Source organism: Muscardinus avellanarius (genome assembly GCF_963383645.1).
Source record: "Muscardinus avellanarius genome assembly, chromosome: 2".
Lineage (NCBI taxonomy): Eukaryota > Metazoa > Chordata > Mammalia > Rodentia > Gliridae > Muscardinus > Muscardinus avellanarius.
This window is the reverse complement of record NC_137787.1, coordinates 142,328,857-142,349,789: the sequence shown is the minus strand read 5'-3', so window position 1 is coordinate 142,349,789 and position 20,933 is coordinate 142,328,857. Positions and strand designations below refer to the sequence as shown.

Here is a 20,933-nt window from a genome sequence, read left to right as displayed (position 1 = left end):
CTGGCTGCGAACCTGCAATCCTTCCATTTCAGTCTCACAAGTACTGGGATTACATGTATGCACCACCATGCTCAGCTTCAGAGACTTCTTTAGAATACTCTTGAAGATGAATCTGGCAAAAAATATCTTGTTCAGAAAATTTCTGCCATTAAATAAGCCTTAAGTACTAAGCCTGTGCTATATAGAATTGTATTTTAAATAAACCATTTAAAAATCACTACTGAGAAACTCTGTCAAATCCCATGACAAGATCATAATTCTTACTTCATAATAAACCTTTTCACTATTTTGCTTTATTGTTAAACAAAATGTATTTTCCCTTTATATGTGTACCAGTATTGGGAAGAGGTTTCAAAATGTATTAATGTACCAGTATCGGGAAAGATTTCCAATTTTTTTTTTTTTGGGGGGGTGGTGGGTGGTGGTACTGGGGTTCCTGGAAGCCCTTCTACCTCCGGGCTACACTCCCAGACCTATTTTATATTTTTGAAACAGGGTCTCTTAACGCCAGCGCGGCTGGCTTCGCTGGCTTCGAACCTGCGCAATCCTCCTGTCTCCGCCTCCCAAGCGCGGGGATTACAAGCCTGGGCCACCACGCCCCGGCTAAGATTTCCAATTTAAAAAATATCTTTGGTAGCAAAAAAAAGGGGGGCTTCTTTACATTTCTAAAGAGAGACAAACTGCCTCAAGGATAGGAGGAAATCCCAGATCCTGGATAAGCAACTTAACACATTTTGGGAGTACAAAAAAAGGTGTGGGGTCTGTGCCTAGACAGAGCTGCCCCCTCTCAAAGGGGGGCGGATCTGGCTGGGCTAGAGATAGGGAAACATATCTACATATAAAAGGACCTGCACAGACTTGGTCTGGATAAGAACACTGGGGGGGGGGGCTTTGGGTATATTCCCTCGAACCCCCCCCCCATGCCATTTCATGGGGCTTTAACTGTCTTCTGTATTTCTATCTCTTTAATAAACTTCTTTAAATCTCCAGCAAGTGTCTGAGCTGAGCTATGTATACTTATCCTTAGCTCAGGACAAGAACCTGCGCTTTTTATCTTTGTGTGGTTGTTTTGGGGGAATTATTTCTCCCCTCACACACTGCAACATATTTCACTATAACAATATGTACTGAATTATGAAACCTGTACAGTGTTTAGCTGGATGAGAAAAATTAGTAATTTGGCATATTCATATTTATTTCATTCACTATCTTTGAATTAATTCTTCCTCCTCCTCCTCTTCCTCCTCCTCCTCCTTTTTGTAGTACTGGGGATTGAACCCAGGGACATTCTACCTCCGAGCTATACCTCAGCCCTATTTTTTACTCTTTATTTTGAAACAGGGTCTCACTGAGTTGCAAAGGACATAAGTAGCTGAAGCTGTTTGCAAACTGCAATCCTCCTGTTTCGGCCTCTCCGATGCTGGGATTACACACACCCGGCCTGAATTCATTTCTTCTTGAGGGGCATTTTACAACTTTAGTCTTTGCTGCCTCAATATTTATTTAAAAGTTACAAGAAAATATGTTCTTAAAAATCTTGATAATTAGAAGAAATAGTCTCTTCAACAGTAGTGGCTTTGTACTTTTTTATATTATGAATTGAAACCTTAAGAGATTTGTAATTCTACATTAGTGAATCTGTTTTGGGATTCAGTTTTGATAATAAAAAAGACTTTTTTTAACATACATACTATTTTACTGTTTTTTTGTTTTGTTTTGTTTTGTTTTGTTTTTTTACCATTAGTATCTGTAAGTAGCGTTGTGCTTCAGGTGATTTTAGCCCTCCAGGCTGACTCCTGAAATTCCCTTCCCCATGAGGTGGGGAGCAGAATCAGCAGAAGGGACCCACCCACAACAAACAGACTGGACTGAAGTCTCTTTGACTCTACAGCCCCAAGTCTCTTTTCTAGGCCAGAGACATCAGAGCAGTAGAGGCACACCATTGGGGAGATTCCACCTACCCCAGTCCTACTGAGAGACAACTGGCAGCCTAACCTGGGGAAAAGGTATAGGCTCATGTACCTACCACCACAGTTAAGATACTGAACAATTCAATCACCACAAGGAAGAGTATTTCCCCCATCTCCCCTCTTTTTCCTTAACCCCTGACTATTATTCACCTATCTTCCATTTCTCAAATTTTGATGTTTCAAAATCATTATATAAATACAATCAAACAAATTATTATTAGATCTTTTTGTTTTAGATCTTTTTAGACTTAGCTTTTTTTCACTTAGCATAATTTTTGGAGATCCATTCAAGGTTTTGTATCAATAGTTTATAACTTTTGATTATTAAGCATTATTTCATAGTATGAATATATACAGTTTCTTTACCCATACATGTATTGAAGAATATCTGGACTAATTCCATTTTGGGGCCATCACAAATAAAGCTTCTGTGAACATTTGTGTACACAGGTTTTATATGATCATGATTTTTCATTTCTCAAGGATAAGTACCCAGAGAGCATAGTTGCAGGGTTGTATGGTTATGGTTATTATATGTTTTGTTTTAAGAACTATTACAATATTTTTCAGGCTAGTTGAGCCATTTTAAATTCCCACCAGCAACATATGAGCAGCCCAGTTTCTCTGCATATTTGTCATCATTTGGTTTTGTCAAATTTTAAAATTTTAGTCATCCTGATAGTGTCAAGATATTTCATTGGGGTTATAATTTCCATTTCTTATCAGGATGATGGCGAACAATGTTGAGCACCTTTTACTTCTGCTTATTCGTGATCTGTATTTCCTCTGTTGAAATTCTCTTCACATCTTATGTTCTAATTGGATCATTTGTTTTTATTGGTTAATTTTGAGAGTTCCTTACATATTCTAAATATTAGGGTTTGTTGTATATGTGGTTAGAAAATATTTTCTCTAGTGTACGCCTGTAATCCCAATACTTGGGAGGCTGAGACAAGAGGATCACAGATTTGAGGCCAGCCGTTTCAAAATTTAAAAAAAAATAGGGGTGGGGTATAGCTCAGAGGTAGAATACTTCTGCTTTAAATCCCTAGTTACACACACACACACACACACACACACACACACACACACACACGCAGTTACCCAGAGAATATTGAAGGAATCATAGCTGATTGATGATGAATGCATTGAATTCATACTAATATTTGTACATGTTATATTTGAGATATTTGTAACATATCCACATGAAGATCTTTAGTATATATTTAGAAATACAGATCTGGAACTTGAAAAAAATAGTTTAGTCAGAAATGTAGATTTAAGAGTAATAGAGTTAAATTCATAGTAATGGATCACCCAGTATGTATATTGGCAAGAGGATCTGAAGACATATCAATATTAAAAGATCAATAAAGTAAAATGGAAAAGGACTATAAAAAATGTTAAGTCCTGCAAACATAGTTTCAGTTCTTCTTTTCTTATTTGTATTCCTTTGATTCCTGTCTCCTGTCTTATTACTGAAGCTAGAGTTTTGAGTACTATGTTGAATAGGAGTGGTGACAATGGGCATCCTTGTCTTGTTCTGATCTTAAAGGAAATTTTGTCAATTTTTTTTCCATTCTACATAGCCTTTGTGATGCCAATGTAGGTTCCTTCTATTCCTAATTTTCTTAGCATTTTTATCATGAAAGGGTTTTGAATTTTGTCAAATTATTTTTCTGTATCTGTTCATCATGATTTTTATCGTTAGCTCTGTTAATGTGATGAATTTATTGATTTGAGGATGTTGAACCAGTCTTGCATCCCTGGGATGAAGCCTACTTGGTGATGGTGAACTATTTTCTTGATGTAGTTTTGAATGCAAATTGCTAATTTTTTTTTTTTTTTTTTGAGTCTGGAGATGGAACCCAGGGGCATTAAACCCCTGAGCTATATCCCCAGCCCTAGTTTTTATTTTGAAACAGGGTCCCCACTACTTCCTAGTTTGGGCATATTAGAGAAAACATATGTCCCTTCTCTTTCTGTGCTTGACTGATCTCACTTAACATAATGTTCTCCATATCTTTCCATCTTCTTGCGAATGCCATGATTTTGTTCTTCTCTACAGCTGAATAGAATTCCATTGTGTGTATTTCCCATAATTTTGTAATCCAGAGGGACTCCAGATAATGGAGGGGAAGTCTCAGCAAAGCTATAATGAAAGGATAGAAGAGGAAGAAGGCTGAGGTTGATTAATGGAGGAGCTACATCCGAATATGTGTAAAAGTATGAATTATAGCATGGTTAACCTAGACACTCATTGTAGGGATGGGGGAAGGGAAATGGGGAGGGGGGAAGAGGGCACAACCACAGTCTAAATGTATACGATTTTCAATATGTTCCACATATAAATAAAATATGAAAAAGAAAAAAAGAAACAGGGTCTCACTAAGTTGCTGAGGGCCTCACTAAGTAGCTGAGGCTGTCTGCGAACCGCGATCTACCAGTCTCAGCCTCCCGAATGCTAGAATTACAAGCGTGCGCTACCACACTGGCTTGCTAATATTTTGTTGAGAATTTTTACATCTATGTTCAGTGATTTTGGTCTTTAATTTTTTGTGGTATCTTTATTTGGTTTAGGGATTAAGGTGATGCTGGCTTCATAAGATGAATTTGGTAGTTTTCCTTTTTCTATTTCATGGAATAATTTGAGGAGCATTGTAGTTAGTTCTATGAAATATTGTAGAATTCACCTGGGAATTCATCTGGGCTTGCATTCTTCTTTGATGGGGACCCTTTATTCCTATTTTGATTTCCTAGCTTCTTATTTTTTTTTTTTTTTAGGGTTTCTCTGTCTTCTTGATCAAGTGTAGATAAGTTGCAGCTATCTAGGAATTTGTCATTTTTCTCTGGGAAATTGGAGTATAAGTTTTCAGAATAATTTTTAATAATATTATAGATTTTTACATTATCTGTGCTATCTCCATTTTCATCTATATCCTTGAGATTTGGGCCTATTCTCTCTTTTTGTTAAGTTGCTTAAGGGTTTGTCAGTCTTATTAATCCTTTCAAAGAATAAGCTTTTTGTTTTGTTGATCTTCTGGATTTTTTTGTTTGTTTTCTATTTCATAATATCTGCTCTGATTTTGATAATTTTCTGCCTTATCTGGCATTAGTTTGGAGTTAGTTTGTTCCTGCTTTTCCAGGCTTTGAGATGCATCATTAGATTTCTTTTTTCTTTTAAAAATTTTTATTGGTGTATTATATTCAAACATCATATTGGGGTAAAAAAACTTGTGTGTACAAACATGTACTCATCGCTGATTTAACCCCTACCCAATTCCCACCCCATTCCCTCCCCGTCCCTCCCTCCCTTGCTTGGCTTAGTGACTGACTTCGATATGTTTAAGTACATTGTGTGTTTTAGAGATTTTCCTCTTCCCCCCTCCTTTCTCCTCCTTTAGGTTGTCTTGTTTGCTCCTCTATAGGATTTCCTCTTTCAAGAGTTCCTCCTCCATTTCTCCCTAACGCTCACATATTAGGGAAAGCATCTGATTTCTTATTTTTTTTTTGACTGCCTAATTTCACTTGGCATAATGTCCTGCAGTTCTATCCATTTCCCTGAAAATGATGTAATTGAGTTTTTTTTGATGGCTGAGTAAAATTCCATTGTGTACATATCCCACAGTTATGTAATCCATTTATCTGTTGATGGACATCTTGGCTGGTTCCACAGTTTCGCTATGGTGAATTGTGCAGCTATGAACATAGATACACATGCATTAGTTTGGTAGTTTGGCTTCCTATCTTTTGGGTAGATACCCAGAAGTGGTATTGCTAGATCAAATGGTAGATTTGTTCCCATTCTTCTGAGGATTCTCCATACTGTTTTCCAAAGTGGTTGCACTAATTTGCAATCCCACCAACAATGTCTTAGAGTTCCCAATTCTCCACATCCTCGCCAGCATCTGTTGTTTGTGTTTTGAATGATTGCCATTCTAGTTGGAGTTAGGTGAAATCTCAGGGTAGTTTTGATTTGCATCTCTCTGATTGCCAGTGATGTTGAGCATTTTTTCATGCATTTATTGGCCATTTGAATTTCTTCTTTTGTGAAGTGTCTATTTAGTTCTTTTGCCCATTTTGTTATTGGATGCTTTGTTTTCTTAGTGTTGAGTTTCTTGAGTTCTCTGTATATTCTAGATATTAGTCCTCTATCGGTGGTGTAGGTGGCAAAAATCTTCTCCCATTCTGTTGGCTCTCGATTGAGGTTCTTGATAGTTTCCTTTGCTGAACAGAAGCTCTTCAGTTTCATGCAATCCCATGTATTGATTCTCCTTTTAATTTGTTGTGCCTTTGGTGTCTTGTTGAGGAAATGTTTATCTGTGCCTATGTGTTGTAGTGTTGGACCTATGCCCTCTTCAAGGAGCTTCAAGGTCTCTGGTTTAATTTCCAAGTCTTTGATCCATCGTGAGTTGACTTTTGTACAGGGTGAAAAAATGGGATTAATTTCCAATTTTCTGCATATGGTTAACCAGTTTTGCCAACACCATTTGTTGAAGAGGCTATCTTTTTTCCAGTGTATGTTTTTGGCCCCTTTGTCAAAAATCAATTGGCTGAAAGTGTGTGGACTTGTTTCTGGGTCTTCTATTCTGCTCCATTGGTTTATATATCTGTTCTTTTGCCAGTACCATGCTGTTTTTATTACAATGGCTTTGTAGTATAGTTTAAAGTCAGGTATTGTGATTCCTCCTGCGTGGTTTTTGTTGCTGAGAACCACCTTGGCTATTCTGGGCTTTTTGTTATTCCAGATAAATTTAAGGACTGATTTTTCTATGTCTGTGAGGAATGATCTTGGTAGTTTAATGGGCATTGCGTTAAATCTGTAGATCACTTTTGGGAGGATGGCCATTTTAATGATATTTATTCTGCCAATCCATGAACATGGAAGATCTTTCCATCTTCTAAGATTTTCTTTGATTTCTTTTTTCAGTGTTTTATAATTTTCTTTGTAGAGATCTTTTACCTCCTTGATCAAGTTTATTCCTAGGTATTTTATTTTCTTGTGGGAGATCCTGAGTGGAAGTGTTTTCTGAATTTCTTTTTCAGTGAGTTTATGGTTGGTGTACAGGAAAGCTTCTGATTTTTTAAGATTGATTTTGTATCCAGATACTTTGCTGAATTTGTTGATCAGTTCTGTAAGCCTTTTGGTTGCGTTTGTTGGGTTTTCTAAATATAGTATTATGTCATCTGCAAATAGTGAAAGCTTGAGTTCTTCTTTTCCTATTTGTACTCCTTTGATTTCCTTTTCTTGCCTTATTGCTCTGGCTAGAGTCTCTAGTACTATATTGAAGAGAAGTGGTGATAGTGGACATCCTTGTCTCTTTCCAGTTTTTAGGGGGAATTCTTGAAGTTTTTCCCCATTTAATATGATGTTGGCAGTGGGCTTATTGTAGATTGCCTTAATAATGTTGAGAAATGTTCCTTCTATTCCAATTCTCTGCAATGTTTTTTTTTATCATAAATGGATGTTGAATTTTATCAAATGCCTTTTCATAGTCTATTGAGATGATCATGTGATTTTTGTCTTTGATTCTGTTTATATGATGAATTACATGAATTGATTTTCGTATATTGAACCAGCCTTGCATCCCTGGGATGAACCCTCCCTGGTCATGGTGTATGATTTTCTTGATGTGGTTTTGAATGCATGTTGCTAGTATTTTGTTTAATAGTTTTGCATCCAAGTTCATCAGAGATATAGGCCTGTAGTTTTCCTTCCTTGAACTGTCTTTATTTGGTTTGGGCATTAGTGTGATGTTGGCTTCATAGAATGTATTTAGGAGAGTCCCGGTTTTTTCTATTTCGTGAAATAGTTTGAGTAGTAATCATTAGATTTTTTTATTTTGAGTCTTTCTGTTTTTCTTATGTGAGCACTTTCTGTTTTACTTATGTGAGCACTTAAATTTTCCTCTTAACATGGCTTTCAGGGTGTACCATAGGTTTTGATGTGTTGTTCCTTTATTTCACTCTAGGAATTTTTAAATTCCTCCCCTTATTTCTACTTTGATCCAGTCTTCATTTAGTAATGTAGCATTCAATCTCCATGTCTTTGTACATTTTCTCTGATCTTCACATTGTTGATCTCTACTTTCAAACCCTTATGGTCTGAGAGAATATGAAGAATTATGTTGATTTTTTTTAACTTTTTTTTTTTTTTACTTGTTTTGTGGCCTAAAATATGGTCTATTTTGGATAAGTTTCCCTGGGCAGCTGAGAAGAATGTGTATTTATCTGTTATTGGATGGAATATTCTGAAAATGTCAGGTCCAATTGGTTTATAGTGTTCTTTTTTTTAATGTGGAACATATTGAAAATGGCATACATTCAGATTGTGCTTGGTGCTCTCTATCCCTGCTTCCCTGTCCCTTCCTTCCAACAATGAGTGTCCAGGTTAACCATGCCATATTCATAATTTTACACATATTTGGATGTAGCTCCTCCATTAATCAATCTCAGCTCCTTCCTCTCCTACCCTTCCATTTTAGCTTTGCTGAGGTTTCCCCTCCATTAAATAGAGTCCCTCTGGTATTCTTAATACTCCCTAGTTTGCATATTAAAGAAAACATATGTCCCTTCTCTTACTTGGCTAATCTCACTTAACATAATGCTCTCTAGTACCTTCCATCTTCTTGTGAATGACCTGATTTTGTTCTTCTTTATAGCTGAGTAGAATTCCATTGTGTATATATATCCCATAATTTTGCAATCCATTCATCTGTTGATGGAGATCTGGCTTGGTTCCATATTTTGGCTATTAAAAACTGTGGTGCTATGAACATGGTTATGCATATGTTACTGTAGTTCTCTGATTTCAACCCCTTTGGAAAAATACCCTGGACTGGTATAGCCGGATCATATGGTGGATCCATTCCCAGTTTTCTAGGAAATCTTCATGTCGATCTCCATAGCGACTGAACTAGTTTGCACTCCTACCAACAGTGTAAAAGAGTTCCTCTTTCCCCATATCCTCACCAGCATTCGTTGTTATTTGACTTCTTTATGCTTGCCACTCTGATTGGGATTAGATAGAATCATTTCCCTGATGGCTAATGATTTTGAACATATTTTCATGTATCTATTGGCCATTTGTATCTCTTTTATAAAGTGTCTATTCAATTCAGTTGCCCATTTCTTGTTTGGGTTATTTGTTTTGCTAGCGTAGAGTCTTTTGATCTCTTTGTATATTCTGGATATTAGCCCTCTATCAGAGTGGTGGCTGGTAAAGATCTTCTCCCATTTTGTAGGCTTTCTCTTTAGGTACTTGATGGTTTCCTTTGGCAAGAAGAAACTTGTTCTTTAGGTCTGAGGTACCTTAACTAATCTTTTGTGTGAACAACCAATCTAATGGTGTAAAAGGTGTGTTGAAGTCTTCTAGTATTATTGTATTGAGGGTCTGTCTAGGTTTTCAAGTCAAGAGTAGTTTGCTTTACATAGTTTGGTGCACTAATATTAGGGGCATAAATATTTAATATGGTTATATCTTCATTTTGAATAGTTCCTTTTATCAGTAAGAAGTGTCCATCTTTGTCTCTTCTGAAAAGTTTTGGCTTGAAGTCTGCTGTATCAGGCTATGAAAATTATTAGCATTCCTTTATACCAATCATGAATCTACTGAAAAAAAGCAATACAGAAAATAATTCCATGCACAGTAACCTCAAGAACAATAAAATACCTAGGAATAAATTTAACCAACGAGGTAAAAGACCTCTAAAATGAAAATTACAAATCACTAAAGAAAGAAATCAAAGAATATTTTAGAAGATGTAAAGACCTCCCATGCTCTTAGAGAGGCAGAATAAATATACTAAAAAATGGCCATACTTCTAAAAGCTATTTATGTATTCAATGCAATCTCTATCATCATCATTTTTTCACAGACCTATATCAATCAGTTATAAAATTCATATGGAAAAACAAAGCACCCAGAATATCCAAAGCAATTCTCAGGATTAAGAACCAAGCTGGAGGGATTACAATACCAGACTTCAAATGGAACTACAGAACAATAGTAATAAAAACAGCATGGTATTGACACAAAAACAGTCACATAGACTAATGGAACAGAACAGAAGACAGGGAAACAAAGCCCCATATATGGAACAGGTTGATCTTTGATAAAGGGGCCAAAGACATTCACTGAAGAAAAGATAACCTTTTCAACAAATGCTTTTGGCGAGAGCTAGCTTTGCATATGCAGAAAAATGGAACTTAACCCTAATCTTTCACGCTGCACAAAAGTCAACTCTACTTGGCTCAAACCCCTAGAAATTAGACCAGAAATTTTCACACTGCTAGAAGAGGGCATAACACCAACACTCTACTATATAGGTACAAGTAGAAACTTCCTCAGTAAGACCCAAAAAGCTGAGAAAACTTAAACAAGAATTAATGAATAGGATAACATTAAATTAAAAAGCTGTACAGCAAAGGAAAGCATCAAGATTCTAAAGAGAGAACCAACAGGATGAGAGATCTTCACCACCTACCCATTTGACAAAGGTCTAATGTCTAGAATATACAAAGAGCTTAAAAAGCTTAACCCAATTAAAAAATGGGCAACCAAACTGATTAGATACTTTTAAAAAGAAGAAATGCAAATGGCCAAAAACATGAAAAAATGCTCATAATCTTTAGCAATCAGGAAAATACAAAACTACTCTGAGAGTTCATCTCACTCCAGTTAGGCTAGCAATCATCAAGAAAACAAAAAATAATAAATGTATTACACTGTTGATGGGACAGCAAACTAGTACAGCCACTTTGGAAATCAGTGTGGAGGTTTCTCAGATTGGGAATGGAACAAACATATGATCCAGTGATAGCATACTGGGCATCTTTCCAAAGGAAATTAAATCAGAATATTATAATCACACATGGATATCCATATTCATAGAAGTACAGTTTATAATAGCCAAATTATGTAACCAGCCTTGGTGTCCATCAGTGGATGAATGACTCACAAAATTTTGGTATATATACACAATAAAATTTTACTCAGCCATAAAGAAGAACAAAATTAGACCATTTGCAGGAAATGGATGGAGCTCAAGAATATTATACTAGGTGAGTACACCCAGTCCCAAAGAACAAGTTGATGCATATTCTCTCATATGTGGAAGCTAAGATTTGGCAGTAAGGACAACATAAGATAGATGAGTAGAGACTCCAGGGGAATGATGGAGGGTGATGGGGGAAGAGGGAGGGCATAAAGTCATAAAGAATGAAATAGAAATAATGCTGTGAATATACACAGAAGTGGCCAGTTGCAATCTTGAAGACTTGCAGGGTGTGTGTGTGGGGACTTGGTGGAAAGGGCAATAAGAGTTGTGTGCATGTGTTTTTCTAACACTCTGTACCCCAGTATGATATGAAATTACAATGTACCCAATAAAAATAAAAGTTAAGCCCTGCCAAAATTTTTCTATTTTCTATTCTAGTTTCCTTTTACAAAGCAAAACAGTCTTAGAATTTGGCTTAGGATACTACAAAAACATTTCCTGTAATATAAGTCCAATAATATTCCTTAAAATACCCAAGAAACAATAGCAGTTCTTTCTTTCCACTTCCCCTATTGTTCATTTTCTACTGGCACTGGAGATTTTGTATTTACTTGGATAATCAGAATCTCTTTAAGAGCACATGACTTGATATCCTTGACAGCCTCTTGAAAGCTTCATGCTTGCTTTAGAAATGTTAATTATGAAAGGTCACTTAAAACATACTTCTAGCTTTTACATTTTCTGTCAGTATTATTTATTTGGTGGTATTTAAACTAATCACAGTGAGAGTCTGGTTTCTTTTACAAAGATTAAGTAGCAAAACAGAGTGAAGTGTTGTGTAGAGAACAATTATGCTGACAGTTAATTTGAGTAGATAAGTAATGACAGGAGGCAGCTTGCCTGTGTCCAGGAGAAAATTGCTGCCTGAGTCCTGGATGGACTACAGAAAATATACTATGTATATTTTATTTCAAAAGTTAAATATCACATTAAATCTTGTCTATAGTTTTTAAAAGATCAGTTGCTGCTGGGTGTGGTGGCACATGCTTGTAATCCCAGTACTTGGGAAGCTGAGATAGGAGGATCGCAGTTTCCTCTGGTACTACTTAGTGAGACCCTTTGCAACTTCGTGAGATCTTGTTTCAAAATAAAGAATAAAAATAGGGCTGGGGGTGTAGCTCTGAGGTACAGTGTCCCTGGGTTCCATCCCCAGTACTACAAAAAAAAAAAAAGAAAAAAAAATCAGTTGCTGTGTTAGTGATCAATTGTGATATTAGTTCCCTATTAGCAACTTAAAATAATATTTATTATCCTACCTAATTACTGAAGGTCAGAAATCTAGGGCTGACTTAGCTATGGCTTGGGCTTAGGTTTTCTTTTGAGAGATCCTTAGGTTGTGAACCAACTGCAATCAGTTTAAACCTTTACTGGGGTTGGAGAATTGACTTGCAGATTCACTAATGTTGTTGGCAGGCACCAGTTTTTCACCTACTGATGGTCAAAGAGTTCATTTCTTTGCCATGTGAGCCTCATCATAGCACTACTTATTACATGGCAGCTGCTTCCCCTCACTTCCCCAGAGCAAGAGATCCTAGAGAGAAAAAACACCTAAGATGGAACTATAGCATTTTTAATAAGTTAATTTTACAAGCAACATGCCATCACTTTTTAATATATACTTAAGAGATCAACCCTGGTACAATTTAGGAGTGGTCTATACAAAAGTGTAAATAACAAATGTCAGGGATTGGGGAGTGATCCTGGATGCTGGCTGCTACAGTTGTCATTTAGTATCAGTTGGAAAGCAGTTATACTGTCATTTTTCATGATTGTGCTCTGCTGTATTTAACTTAACTCACAGTTATGGCTATGTCATATTTTAACATTCTAGAAATATTTACTGAGAATGTTCATTATATGTTAGACACTGGATTTTATTTTAAGGTCCTGTCTGGACCCTCTTTAAATCATTCAATGAGTATCTCTTGCTGGTTCCTTGCTATGTAGTCTATGTTTTAGCTTTAAGGGACTAATAATTTGTCTTAAAGATTTATGTGCCAGATGCCATTCTAAACATTTTACATTTATCATCTCATTTAATTGTCAGAACAATCCTGCTATGGTATGACATGGTTTGCCCTCAAATACTCACGAGCTGGAAGTGTTGTTCTTAGTGTGGTGATGTTCAAATTTTTTTGGGAGGGCAGTGCTGGAAATTGAACTCAGGACCCCACCCATGCTAGACAGTTTCTATACCATTGAGCCATCCTCTAGTCTAGTGATGTTAAAACGTGGTAGAACCTAGTGAAAAGTCACTGGGGAGCCAGGCGTGGTGGCGCACGCTTGTATTCCCCGTGCTTGGGAGGCAGAGACAGGAGGATCGCGCTGGTTCAAAGCCAGCCTTGCTGGCTTAAAAGACCCTGTTTCCAAATAAAAAAGATATAAAAATAGGTCTGGGAGTGTAGCCCGAAGGTAGAAGGGCTTCCAGGAACCCCAGTATTTGATGTAGTTCCCATGGGACCCTGGCTTACTTCTTCCTAGAGGGTTGTTATAGAGTGTGAGCCTGGGCCTTGGGGGTGTTCTGCTTCTTGCTTTAGCATGTGTTCTCTCCCTGTCTCATTTGATGCCATCTGCCATGATGTGATACAGCCAGGGGGGCTCTAGTCAGAGCAAGAAATCATGGTGTTTAGAATTTTGGCCTCCAAAACTGTAAGCTAAATGAACATTTTTTTCTTGACAAGTTATCTAGCTTCAGATATTTCATTCTAGTAATAGAAAATGGACTAATGTAAGTCATATGAGGAAGAACTATTTTCCTTGTTTTATAAATGAAATACATGAAGCTTCTCTAGGGCTTCATGTATTTCATTTATTTTCCTTCTCTTGCTTCTGAGCCCTTCATTTCTCTGCTTTTTACTTTAAATAGTTTCTGCTCCTCTTTTAGGACTCACCTAAGCTGTAACTTCTTCCAAAAAGTTTTACCTAATATACCCAGTTGATAGCCCTTTCTTGATTTCCATGGTATCCTGTACATCTTTTTTTTTTTTTTTTTTTTTTTGGTGGTACTGGGGATGGAACCCAGGGGCCTTCTACCTCTGGGCTATACTCTCAGATCTATTTTTTATATATATATTTTATTTGGAAACGCAGTCTCTTAAGCCAGCACGCTTGTAATCCCTGCGCTTGGGAGGCGGAGACAGGAGGATCACGTAGGTTCGAAGTCAGCCTCTCTGGCTTAAGAGACCCTGTTTCCAAATAAAAAATAATGTAAAATAGGTCTGGGAGTATAGCTCGGAGGTAGAAGGGTTTCCAGGAACTCAGTACCACCAAATAAACAAACAAACACTAAAAAATAAACAGCACTATACAGTGTTCAAACAATAAAAGTTTTAACATTATTTGTTGTCATGGAATGATATATATGGGTAAAGGGCACTTGTTAAATTCCCATAGGCAAAAATCTGGTAATTTCAATTCTCTGGTATAGAGATCCCATTTAAAAGGCAGGAATTATTTAAGAAAAATTACTTTAATAGTGATAATTTAGTCATATTATGCTCTTTTTTTTTACTAATTTTCAAATTGTAGTTGAAGGCATCATTAATAGATGACTCAGTATCTCTTTTCTTTAGTTCAGTCATGTTTATTTCTGATCTTTGAAGCAGAGTCCGCCCTTCTTGTGCTTCTGCATTCAGTTGTAACCTTCTCTTCCTTCAAAATTTGGCAGAGCATCTGGACTTTCATCATATTTAGACATGTTAGCTTCCTTTCAAGAACTTTCATGCCCTGTTCCCCTTATAATGTCTTTCTCACACTGTATCAGTTCCCCTTATAGTATTAATTCCTCCTACAATATGACTTTTTATTCATTTCACAGATATTCACTGTTCTTTCATAAGGTTTTTCTGAATTTGTCATCATATATTTACTTCCTTGCTTTTTTTGTCAGCCTCTTCCCACCAGATTCTAACCACTCTTGTTAAATAGGAACCATGTTCATTTGCTCACCACTGTATCTAGTGCCTGGTACATAGTACACATTAAATGGATGTTTTATTTCAGTGGATAATGACTCACAGATAAAAATAATTTCCAAGCTGGTTATGATTATGCATGCCTGTAATCTCACCTACTTGAGAGGCTGAGGCAGAAGAATCGCAAGTTTGAGTCCAGCATAGGAAACTTAGTGAGACCCTGCTTCAAAAGTATGTTTTTAAAAGGGGGTGTAGGAAGCCGGGCGTGGTGGCACACGCTTGTAATCCCCGCGCTTGGGAGGCAGAGACAGGAGGATCACTCAGGTTCGAAGCCAGCCGCGCGCGCTGGCTTAGGAGACCCTGTTTCCAAATAAAAATGTAAAAATAGGTCTGGGAGTGTAGCCTGGAGGTAGAAGGGCTTCCCAGTACCACCAAAAAAATAAATTAATTAAAAAAAAAATAAAAGGGGGTGTAGGTAGAGGAATGTAGCTTAGTTGTAGAGTTGTTGTCTACATGTGGCCCTAATTTCAATTCCTAATACCACCACTAATAATAATAGATGATAGTAATAATTTTTAGTTCTACCCCAGGTTGCCTAAAATGCTCAGTTGTATGCCACTTTTTAAAAAACTCTTAAGTAGTAGGCATTATGAAACAGTATATACTTTTACTTTTTTATAAAGTATGGCTATGGTTGCCAGGCATTGTGGTGCACGCTTGTAATCCCAGCTACTCAAGAGACTGAGGCACAAGGGTCATAGGTTCCAGGTTAGCCTGGGTTAGCAAGACCCTTCCTCAAAAGAGAAAAAGGCCTGGGATGCAGCTTAGTGGTAGAGCATCCCTGGGTTCGAGCCTCAACATAGCCAAAAAAAAAAAAAAGTAAATATCTTAAAAGTTATCTAGAAGCTCTGAGTTAGCTAGAAGTTCTGAGTACCTGGGTTAGTTTGTGAATTTAATTTTATAGTGATTTGCTAAGATAATCCCTTAAGAAAACCTTACTTAATACGTTTACTATATTTAGGTCTTTTCTTTTAAACTCATCATATTATTCAGCTCTGACTTCTGATTTCATGCCTGAAGGATATGGCTGCAAATATTCTAGTTTTTAAGACTGGAAACAGTCTAGGATATTTAATATTCACTATATAAACCTTCCAAATCTCATTATATACATGTAAATATTTCAAAATCCAAAACAGTTCTTGTCCCAAGCATTTGTACAAGGAATATTCAACTTGTATAAGCATTCAAGATTATATATTTTCCTACATGTATGTACATGTGTATTAGAAAATTGGCAGTTAGGAACTTCAAAGTAAATAAAAGAATCTTGTAACTTCTGAATTGCCATTGTTAGTTGTGCCTAAAATTCTTAGTGCTCACCATGTCAGACAATATGATTTTGATATGTATATGGGAAAAATAAATGCTTACTTATGTTTTAATATCTTCTTGTTTTATGTAGGATTCACCTTTATTTGATCTTATTAAACAATCAAAAGACCGAGAAGGACCAGCTGATCACCTCGAATCTACTTGTTCTCTCAACCTTCCCCTCCAGAATAATCATACTGCAGCAGATATGTAAGTAAAATATGTTATGTTGTCCATTCAAACTGCAAATAGGTTTTGAACCTAAGGGTAATACAAGGCAGTATGTAGAAGTTGTAGGGAATAGAATTTTGTATAATATACTGTTTCTATTTTTTACTTTTTTTTTTTTTTGCACTGGGAATTGAACCCATGGACATTCTGCCTCTGAGGTATACCCACAGACATTTTATTTATTTATTTATTTATTTATTTATTTATTTATTTATTTATTTACAGTACTGGGGATGGAGGGAACCCAGGGGCACTGTACCTCTGAGCTATACCCCCTGCCCTATTTTTTATTCCTTTTTTTTTGGGGGGGGGGTACTGGGGTTCCTGGAAACCCTTCTACCTCCAGGCTACACTCCTAGACCTATTTTATACTTTTTATTTGGAAACAGGGTCTCTTAAGCCAGTGAGGCTGGCTTCGAACCTGCGTGATCCTCCTGTCTCTGCCTCCCAGGCACGGGGATTATAAGGATGCACTACCATGCCCGGCTTTTCTTTATTTTTAAAACAGGTTCTCAATAAGTTGTGGAGGGCTTCAGTAAGTAGCTGAGGCTGTCAGCGAACCACGATCTTCCAGTCTCAGCCTCCGGATGCTGTGATTACAATCGTGTGCCGCCACACCCGGCTGACCTTTTTATTTTTAATTTTGAAACCGGGTCTCACTAAGTTACAAAAGGCCTCAACTAAGTTTCTGAAGCTAGCCTCAAACCTGCAATCCTCCTGTCTCAACCTTATAGGTACTGGTTGTTTCTGCTTTTATAATTAGAAACATAAAAGCCATTGTGGTTGTGCATGTCTATAATCCCAGTACTTGGGAGACTGAGACAGAAGGAGTGCAGGTTCAAAGCCAGACAAGGCAATTTAGTGAGGCTTTCAGCAACTTAGCAAGACCCTGCTTCAAAATATACAATAAAAAAAATAAGGCTGCAGGTGTAGCTCAGAGGTATAATCCCTCTGGATTAAATCCTTGGTACCACACACACAAAAAAAAGGAATAAAAGATACATAACCCAGGGGCATTCTGCCTCTGAGGTACACCCCCAGATCTCTTTATTTTTAATTTTGAAACAGGGTCTCACTAAGTTGCAGAGGGCATATAAAGGTCATATAAAGGAATAAACAGTGTTTCTGAATCATGTTGGATTGGTGTTATGAGGGCTCTTTTCATGATAGAGATGGCAGTTTATGTATGTATGTGTGTATCTGTGTATTGCAGTACTGGGGATTGAACCCAGGGACATTGTACCTCTAAGCTATATCCCCAGCCCTATTTTTTATTATTTATTTTGAAACAGGGTCTCACTAAGTAGCAGAGGGCCTCACTAAGTAGCTGCAGCTGGCCATGAGCCTGTGATCCTTCTGTGTCAGCCTTCCAAGTACTGGGATTGTAAGTGTGTACCACGATTCCTGGCTCAAGAGATGGCAATTTAAATAGGCCTTAAAAATTGAACAAGATTTGAACATGAAAACTGGAGAAACTAGAGGAGACAAAGTAGTGCTACAAGAGCCAGAAATGGCATGAATTCATAATGTCCAGACAAGCATGAAGAATTTTTCAGATAGTACAGATTAGTTCATATGGCGTGAAGCATGGGATAGGTCTAGGGAATAGTGCAGGCTGTGGGCCCAAACAGGTAACTAGGGTGTGGTGATGATGGGAGGAGAAAGAAATAGCCAACATGAATTGAGGGCTCACTTTGTAGTGGGCAATTGCCTAAGTAATTCATATTCATGTTTATCCTTTAATCTTCATAACAGCCCTTTAAGGTAATGCTGTCAGCCTCAGTTATTTTTAAAAAGAAGGGATTAGACACTTGGGAGGTGGAGACAGGAGGATCCCGCTGGTTCGAAGCCAACCGCACTGGCTTAAGAGACCCTGTTTCAAAAAAAATATATGAAAATGGGTCTGGGAGTATAGCCCGGAGGTAGAAGGGCTTCCAGGAACCCCAGTACCACCAAATAAAAAAAAAAAAAGAAGGGATTAGAAAAATAACGTAACTTGCCTAAGGTCAACAGAAATTCAACACAAGCAATCTGAACCCAAAGCCCATGCCCTTAATCTTTCAAGCTATACTGCCTTCCATAGAAATTTGCTTAATGTTATATTTCTGTTTAGTTGTGTGTAGGCATTGACATTATATTGTTCTGTGATTGATATATGGACTGTTTTGTAGAGATGTCATTTCCATGCTAACTTGATTCCAAAGTTCCTAGCATATACAGATTATCCATACATGTATAAATTTGTTGATTAGGTCAACTTTTACATAAATAAGTCAAGTTTTTTTTTAATCCAATAAGCATTTATCTGTTAAATGCCAAGGAGTATTCAAGGTACTTAGAAGTTAGAAGCAAGGCAGTCCAAGTCCTTCCCCCTCAAAGAGCTTTACATTTTGGAGGAAGGAAATAGTGAACAAGTGAACTAATACATAATTTGGTTTTATTTTTTATTTATTAATTATTTTTTGCAGGTCAGGGGATGGAACCCAGAGGCATTTGACCTTCGAGCTACACCCCCTACCCAATTTTTTATTCTTTATTTTGAAACAGGGTCTCACTGAGTTGCAGAGGGCCTCACTAAGTAGCTGAGGCTGTCCGCGAACTGTGATCCTCCTGTCTCAGCCTCCCAAATGCTGGGATTACAAGCATGCACCACCACACCCAGGTGTAATTTGGTTTTAGATAAATGAAATAAGGAGAGTAATCAACATGAAAGAGAACCTGAGGGGACAATGGAATATTTAAGGATGCTTTCATTTCTCTGATAAAGTGATATTTTGACTTGAGGCCTAAAGGACAAGTGGATGCTGGTCAGGCAAAAAAACCTTCACTATTGTAGAGCAGATTAAACTTGGCTGGCTTGAGGACTAGAAAGAAATCCAGTGTGCATGGGGTACAAAGCACATGAGAATGGCATAAGACAGGGTTAGATTGGCATACCAGAGCTAGATTTTGTTGGTTTCATAGGCCATAATAAGGAGTTTGAATTTTATAAGTGTAGGGGGAAACCATGTAGCAGGGAATCAGCTTGTTATAATGTGTATTTTTAAAGCAGCACCGTTTGGGTAGTATTGGAAAAGAAAGTATTGGGAAAGAAAGGGTTGTGAGGAAGGAAGTGAGGAGACCAATTTGGAGAGTATTTTAATAGTTCAAATGAGAAATGTAGGTGACTTGGTCTAAGACATAGAAATAAAGATAGAAATGAAAAATCTGGGATATATTTAGAGGTAGAATTAATAGGTTTTACATCAGTTTGAGAAACTAGAGAAACAAAAAATTAAGAAATAATGTATAGTCAGGTGTGGTGGCACATATATATAATCCTAGTACTTGGGAGGCTGAGACAGGAGGATTGCAGGTTTAAGGACAGCCTTAGCAAGTAGTGAGATTCTTATCAACCTAATGAGACCTTGTTTCAAAAATAAGAACAAAACAGGGCTGAGGGTGTAGCTTAGAGGTAGTGTGTCCCCAGGTTCAATCCTCTGTACCACAAAAAGAAAAAAAAGAAAGAACTTCCTAGATTTTTTACTTTAAGACACTACATATAATGTGGAGCCATTTTTTGAGATGGGAAAAACTAGAGGAAGAAATCTATAGTTCTGCTTTGACCTTAATAAGTTTGAGGTTCAAGTAGTGATAGCCTTTAGGTGATTGTATATTTGGATCTAGAACTCAAGGGAGACTACATTTTTTATTTTATTTTTTATTGAACATAAATGGTATACATTTAAACTATACTTGGTGCCCTCTCCCCCTCCGCCCCTGTTTTCCCTTCCCCCCTCCCACCAATGATTGTCCAGGGTAACCATGCCATATTCATAATTTTACACATATTTGATGTAGACCCTCATTAATCAAGTTCAGTCTTCCTCCTCCCCTATCTTTCCATTCAAGCTTTGCTGGTATTTCCCCTCCATTATCTGGAGACCCACTGGTATCCTCTACGTTCCCTAGTTTGGGCATATTAGAGGGAACATATGTACCTTCTCCTTCTGTGCTTGGCTAATCTCACTTAACATAATGCTCTCCAGGACTTTCCATCTTCTTGCAAATGATATGATTTTGTTCTTCTTTATGGCTGAGTAGAATTCCATTGTGTGTATTTCCCAGAGTTTTGCAATCCATTCATCTATTGGACTATACATAATACTCACAAACGATGGGTAGAAATCAGAAAAACAGGACAGAGAACGCTATAAATATGAGAAACAGGAATAATGAAGAGACAACAGAAATCACGAATACTGACCTACAAGAAATGCAAGAAGGGGAGTTCAGAATCCTGATTTACAATATGATGAAAGGGAGACTACATTTTTTCCCAGGTTAAATCAGTCTATAGTTGTCAGAGAATTATAGGGAGGTCCACTGGAAATAGAGACCAAACA

General features: G+C 37.2%; 1 protein-coding gene across 2 annotated transcripts in view; it reads left to right on the top strand.

The window, feature by feature from the left end:
• The window catches only part of RB1 (RB transcriptional corepressor 1), a gene marked incomplete at both ends in the record, with an annotated part of 156,910 nt that overhangs the window by 118,424 nt on the left and 17,553 nt on the right, over positions 1-20,933 (top strand). For both annotated transcript variants that reach the window (XM_080689898.1, XM_080689897.1), the window contains one exon: positions 16,409-16,527. In XM_080689898.1, the coding sequence (XP_080546024.1) occupies positions 16,409-16,527 (119 nt within the window). The remainder of the gene's footprint in view (positions 1-16,408; positions 16,528-20,933) is intronic.